This window comes from Anguilla anguilla, chromosome 17 (assembly GCF_013347855.1).
Source record: "Anguilla anguilla isolate fAngAng1 chromosome 17, fAngAng1.pri, whole genome shotgun sequence".
Classification (NCBI taxonomy): domain Eukaryota; kingdom Metazoa; phylum Chordata; class Actinopteri; order Anguilliformes; family Anguillidae; genus Anguilla; species Anguilla anguilla.
The window spans coordinates 17,895,150-17,901,204 of record NC_049217.1 but is presented as its reverse complement, the minus strand read 5'-3'; the positions used below and the strand labels follow the sequence as shown (position 1 = coordinate 17,901,204).

The following is a 6,055-nucleotide window of genomic DNA, read 5'->3' as shown; positions in this document are numbered from 1 at the left end:
GTGAATGATTTATCTTTATTTACTTTGAGTTGGTGTCAGAGTGCACGTGTTCATTCATGCCGTAAAGTTGAGCAAAGAAATGCTCAGCGGGTGGGGATGGAGAGCTGTGGGTGGACGGTGACCCCCCCCCCCCCATGGCCCTGTTCCGGCGCGTTCCACGGTCTGCCGTGTTCTAGCCCCGCCCTCTCGTCCCTCTCCCCGCTGCGCACAGGAGAAACTGCGGCTCCAGGGCCAGGTGACGGAGGGCAGCAACATGATCAAGACCATCCTGTTCGGGCGCTTCGAGCTGGACACCTGGTACCACTCGCCCTACCCGGAGGAGTACGCCCGCCTGGGCCGGCTCTACATGTGCGAGTTCTGCCTCAAGTACATGAAGAGCCAGACCATCCTGCGCCGCCACATGGTCAGTGTGTTTCTGTCTCTCTCTCCCTCTCTCTCTCTGTCTCTCCCCCCTCTCTTCTCCCTCCTCTCTCTCTCTCTCTCTCTCTCTCTCTCTCCTCTCTCTCTCTCTCTCTCTCCCCCCCTCCCTCCCTCCCTCTCTCTCCTCTCTTTCTCTCTCTCTCCCCCCTCTCCCTCTCTCTCCTCTCTCTCTCTCTCTCTCCCCCCCCCCCACTCACTCTCCCTCTCTCCCTCTCTCTCTCTCTCTGTCTCTGTCTCCCCCCCCCCCTCATCTCTCTTTCTCTCTCTCTCTCTCTCTCTCTCTCGCTCTCTCTCTCCCTCCCACCCTCCCTCCCGATCTCTCCTCTCTCTTTCTCTCTCTCTCTCTCCCCCCCCCCCCCTCTCTCTCCTCTCTCTTTCTCTCTCTCTCTCCCCCCCTCCTCTCTCTCCTCCTCTTCCTCTCTCCCGCTCCCTCTCTGCCCTGTTGTGCGTGCGGTTTGTCTCAGAGGCGGTTTGGGTCCTAATCCCAGATGAGCACAAGCGGGCTCTCACGGGCAGCATTACTCTCTCCCGTAGGCCAAGTGCGTGTGGAAGCACCCGCCCGGAGACGAGATCTACCGGAAGGGCGTCATCTCCGTCTTCGAGGTGGACGGCAAGAAGAACAAGGTGAGGAGGAAAGAGCAGCCTTGTGCGGAGATGTGTGTGGCCCGAGTCTGCTCCTGTGGCCTGAAGGCTGCAGTCACTGTGGCACGCACAGGCAGGCCCCGGCCCAGAGGAGCTGTGTGCGTGCGGTTAAATAAAAAAAGCCTGATGGAATCACATTTCATGCGTTGCACAAAATCCAATCCGCTTATCTCCAAAAAAAAATAAATTCTCAGCACCAAACTTCCTCCCTCAATCTACAAACATATTAAGAGTTTTTCATGTCAGAATTGAAGCAACTGCTTTTAGTTGTTGCATTAGTAGATATTTACAGTACATGGTGCTGGGCGAGAAATTTCAATGTGTGCTTTCAAAAGGACAAAATTAAAGAAATGTACATGCAATAGTAATAACTACAGCATGTTAGCAGATGTCAGCTGCCAGTTAAATGTTATGTCTTTGAGCTACCTTGATGTACCTGCAAAGAAGTGCACTGTATGGAATGTACGTCCGAAAAGAGACATGAGTGTGTATATAACTGCCTAAGTAAACATATGCAGAATATAAATTAGAATTGCAGAGCGAATATTTAATGCTGAATTTCTCTAATGAATGATGGTGGTAAAAATAGAACATTGTGCGATGGTTAAAATACATTTCGGTATAAGTAACTGTTAGGTAGCTGAACTGTGTATCCAAAAAAATGAACCTCTGACCTTCTGGGTTTGCATCAACCAACAGAATGCAGAAACAGTTCTGCATGATTATGATGCTGCAGTTCTGCCTGTGAGCCAATAGGTGGCAGTAAAGGAGCGACTGATCCAAGGGGGATTGGCTAGCCTTGGCTGTGACACGTCTCCGCTTGCCTCTCTTTGCAGATCTACTGCCAGAACCTGTGTCTGCTAGCCAAGCTCTTCCTGGACCACAAGACGCTGTATTACGATGTGGAGCCCTTCCTCTTCTACGTCATGACCGAAGCGGACAACACAGGGTGCCACCTCGTTGGGTACTTCTCCAAGGTAACGGGGACCTCTATAGCCAGCAGCCACGTGGGAAGGCCTCTACAGGAACCCTGCTTGTGATCCAGTGACGTGCCTGATGTATCATTATGTGGACATCAGTATAGTTTTATGAAATGCATACTTTAAAAGCACTGTTTATAATGAGCCATGGTTACTCGCATTTTGGTGCAGGACAAAGCGTTACTCGGTGTGTACTCAATGGGCCTTATTCAACTTTTTCCTTACGTCTTGTTAGTTTTGTTCGTAATAAAAGTTCCTACGAAACACCAACGTGGGATTCATGGAACTTCAAATTTGTGGATATCCCAAGTGTATCAGAGGATGAATGGCAATTGTTCTTAAATTGGATGAACAGGATCAACCGTTCGTGTTGATTTGCATAAGGAAACATCCTAGCAATCCCGTAACAGGCTTGCAGCTTTCAGCGTCATGTGCAAACGTCAGCCAATCATCGCTCTTCAAACGTATTTGTGCAGTCCCTAAAGATGCGCTGTCTCCCCAGGGCACAATTAGCCAAGCGATCCAAACGCAGCAAGTACGCCATAGGGTTGGGTTTGACTGCGTGCTTGGAGGTCTTTATATATCATTACCAGTCATAATCATCACTTATCAATAAACAAGAGTAATTATCGTGAAATAAGACAAAAACTAAGTGTAAAAAAAAAAAAAACATTATCGTAACCTGAAATATTTAAACCTGAATATTTAAAATGGGAGTTTTTGAAACTAAACTGAAACTAGAAAACCCGATCTTAAAATGAACTAAAACTAAACTGAAATGAAAATCAAAGTGGAAAACTATAAAAGTAGAAAAAAAATTAAATTTTGAGGTGATTCTTTTGAAAGGTGTAATCAGCTGTTAGAGATGTATTCACAAATGGCTTCTGCTTTTGAGTCTGCATCTTGAACCATGTAAAGTTCACTACTTTTGTGCAAGCCGTCTGAAATGTGCGGAGTAATGTGCTGTGCTTTTGCATGAGCTGTGTGAGTGGCCATGTTTGAGGCTGTTTTTCATTCACTCCCCTTGCAGGAGAAGAACTCCTTTCTGAACTACAACGTCTCCTGCATTCTCACCATGCCACAGTACATGAGACAAGGATACGGCAAGATGCTCATCGACTTTAGTGAGTACTCTGTGTGTGCGTGCCTGGGTGTGTGTGTGTGTGTGTGTGCCTGGGTGTGTGTGCGTGTGTGCCTGGGTGTGTGTGTGTGTGTGTGTGCCTGTGTGTGTGCGTGCGTGTGTGCCTGTGTGTGTGCGTGTGTGCCTGGGTGTGTGTGTGTGTGTGTGTGTGTGCCTGGGTGTGTGTGCGTGTGTGCCTGGGTGTGTGTGTGTGTGTGTGCCTGGGTGTGTGTGTGTGTGTGTGTGCGTGCCTGGGTGTGTGTGTGTGTGCGTGTGTGCCTGGGTGTGTGTGCGTGTGTGCCTGGGTGTGTGTGCGTGTGTGCCTGGGTGTGTGTGTGTGTGCCTGGGTGTGTGTGTGTGTGCCTGGGTGTGTGTGTGTGTGCCTGGGTGTGTGTGTGTGTGCCTGGGTGCGTGCGTGCGTGCGTGCGTGTGTGTGTGTGTGTGTGTGTGTGCCTGGGTGTGTGTGTGTGCGTGTGTGTGTGCCTGGGTGTGTGTGCGTGTGTGCTTGGGTGGGTGTGTGTGCGTGTGTGCCTGGGTGTGTGTGTGCGTGCGTGCCTGGGTGTGTGTGCGTGTGCGTGCTTGGATGTGTGCGTGTGTGCTGTTGCGTTTTCCCCCTCAGAGTAACGGTCCTCTCTCGGAGCATGGCGTGACCCCCCTGCTCTTGGTGTGTTCTCTCAGGTTACCTCCTGTCAAAGGTGGAGGAGAAGGTGGGCTCCCCAGAGCGCCCCCTGTCTGACCTGGGCCTCATCAGCTACAGGAGCTACTGGAAGGAGGTGCTGCTCCGCTACCTGCACAACTTCCAGGGGAAGGAGATCTCCATTAAGGGTGAGGCGGTCCACTCGCCGTCAGGCCTACGGCCAAACTACCGCTGAGTTTTTTTTTCTCACCTTACAAAGTCAAGTGGGACAAGGCTCTGTTTGTACTTTGATGGGGGTGATGATCTTTCCTTATCTGGATCCAGGAGGAAAAGAAAAGGGCAATGCATGAATAGTGTGATGGGGATACTGTTCTGTAGGCAGTGATGTGTGAGTTGAGTGATGGGGATACTGTGCTGTAGGTAGTGATGTGAGTTGAGTGTTGGGGATACCGTGCTGTAGGTAGTGATGCATGAATAGTGATGGGAATATTGTGCTGTTGGTAGTGATGTGCAAATAGAGTGATGGGGATACTGTGCTATGGGTCATGATGTGTGAGCAGAGTGATGGGGATACTGTGCTGTAGGTTGTTCTCCCCATGCACTCTTCACCCTGTCCTCTTGCAGGACACTGCTCAGATATTCTGAAATGCTTCCACCTCAGTGATGTACTGTGCTCTCTGCCGCAGAGATCAGCCAGGAGACCGCAGTGAACCCGGTCGACATCGTCAGCACCCTGCAGTCACTTCAGATGCTCAAGTACTGGAAGGGAAAGCACCTGGTCTTAAAGAGACAGGTACCTCACACATGCTCTAGACAACAAACACAGTCACTCACTTTGGTTTTCCAGGTATGTGTGCTAGTAAGACACATCCAGCTTGGCTGCTGTTCATTTAGTGGACACCTGCAACAAAAAGGAAATGTGTAAAAGCTTTGCTACTCCTTTGCTGCCACCTACTGGCTGTTCCAGAAAACAGGTTGTGGCTTTGTAATTCAGGAAATTCACTTAAATCCACTGTTCTTTCTAGGACCTGATCGATGACTGGAAAGCCAAGGAGGCGAAGCGAGGCAGCAGCAAGACCATCGACCCCACCTCCTTAAAATGGACCCCGCCCAAAGGCACATAGACCTCCCTTCCAGCCGCCCGGTCCCCCGCGAAAAAAGCGTCTCAATAAAATGGTGTTATTTAGCTAGCAAGCCTGTCATTAGTAGACGTAGAGCCACCGCTGCTTCCGGGAGCTGGGCTAACCTCTCCAGTAGACCATGTCAGCCACTGGAGGAGAGGGACCATGGGAGTTGGAGTTTTTATTTTGTTTCTTTGTTTTTTTTTAAAACATGTGACCTTGCACAGCCTCTTCCATAGGTTCTTCACCTTTTGTTTTAGGTTAGCAGATTTGCTCAATGTGATTTCAGATTTTTAAAAGGTTTTAAAAGTTCTCATTCCTCTGTATGCTAAATTTGAGTTTGGGCCTCTGGGTTTCACCCCTCCAACTTCTCTCCTATGCGTGCAGTATTTACGTATTTATAATATGTCTATAAATCCACAAGGTGGATACTTTGCCCTTGCAAAATTTTCCCGGGTCAATATAAGCGTGATGCGTGTTGCCAGGAAAACGTTTCTGAAGTGACATCACCACGGCAGCAGAGGGCCTGTGAAATATCTGAAATGGGAGGTGTCACCTGGCCTTCATGGAGGGAATTCTTTTACGTTTTGATTCATCTTGATATACAAATGCATTTGTTGCTGAACAGGTCAAGCCTTTGACCTTCTACTTTAACCCTTATTTTTATATTTGTTTTTATTTTATTTTTTTGTTTGTTGGCCTGATTTTGTGTATTTCATTGTCGTGTCTTTTACTTTTAAACCCCCATGCCCTTTGCCATCTGGTTTATGTACACATCTCGCCTAATTTCAGCAGCTAGTTACTTGGAAGCCATTTTGAAATTGTGTGTAGTGTGCCTGCCATGTTCAGTAAACCCGCCTTTAAGTCTGCCTTCATGAGGGAGCTTTGTGTGCTTTTGCATTCCCCGCTATGAAAAACGCATACACACACATGCGAACACGCACAAACACACTCGCATGCGCACACACTATACACGCGTACACACATGCGTGCACAAACACACACACAGACAGGGTAATGTCAGAAGTAGGTAATCAAAGGAACACATTCATTGACTGTACAATGCTGTCATTTTATGTAGGAGAAGCTGGGTTGGTAAAATATTGTCTTTAGTGAGGAAATTTTTTTTCACACT

At 48.5% G+C, this 6,055-nt stretch overlaps 1 protein-coding gene across 6 annotated transcripts in view; it reads left to right on the top strand.

The window, feature by feature from the left end:
* Positions 1 to 5,798, top strand: part of LOC118216822 (histone acetyltransferase KAT7) — a 12,650-nt gene extending 6,852 nt beyond the window's left edge. For all 6 annotated transcript variants that reach the window (XM_035398351.1, XM_035398349.1, XM_035398350.1 and 3 more), the window contains exons 9-15: positions 212 to 403; positions 955 to 1,044; positions 1,899 to 2,039; positions 3,073 to 3,166; positions 3,841 to 3,987; positions 4,486 to 4,592; positions 4,825 to 5,798. In XM_035398351.1, coding sequence (XP_035254242.1) covers positions 212 to 403; positions 955 to 1,044; positions 1,899 to 2,039; positions 3,073 to 3,166; positions 3,841 to 3,987; positions 4,486 to 4,592; positions 4,825 to 4,923 — 870 coding nt within the window. In that variant the 3' untranslated portion in view covers positions 4,924 to 5,798. The remainder of the gene's footprint in view (positions 1 to 211; positions 404 to 954; positions 1,045 to 1,898; positions 2,040 to 3,072; positions 3,167 to 3,840; positions 3,988 to 4,485; positions 4,593 to 4,824) is intronic.
* The last annotated feature ends 257 nt before the right edge of the window (positions 5,799 to 6,055 follow it).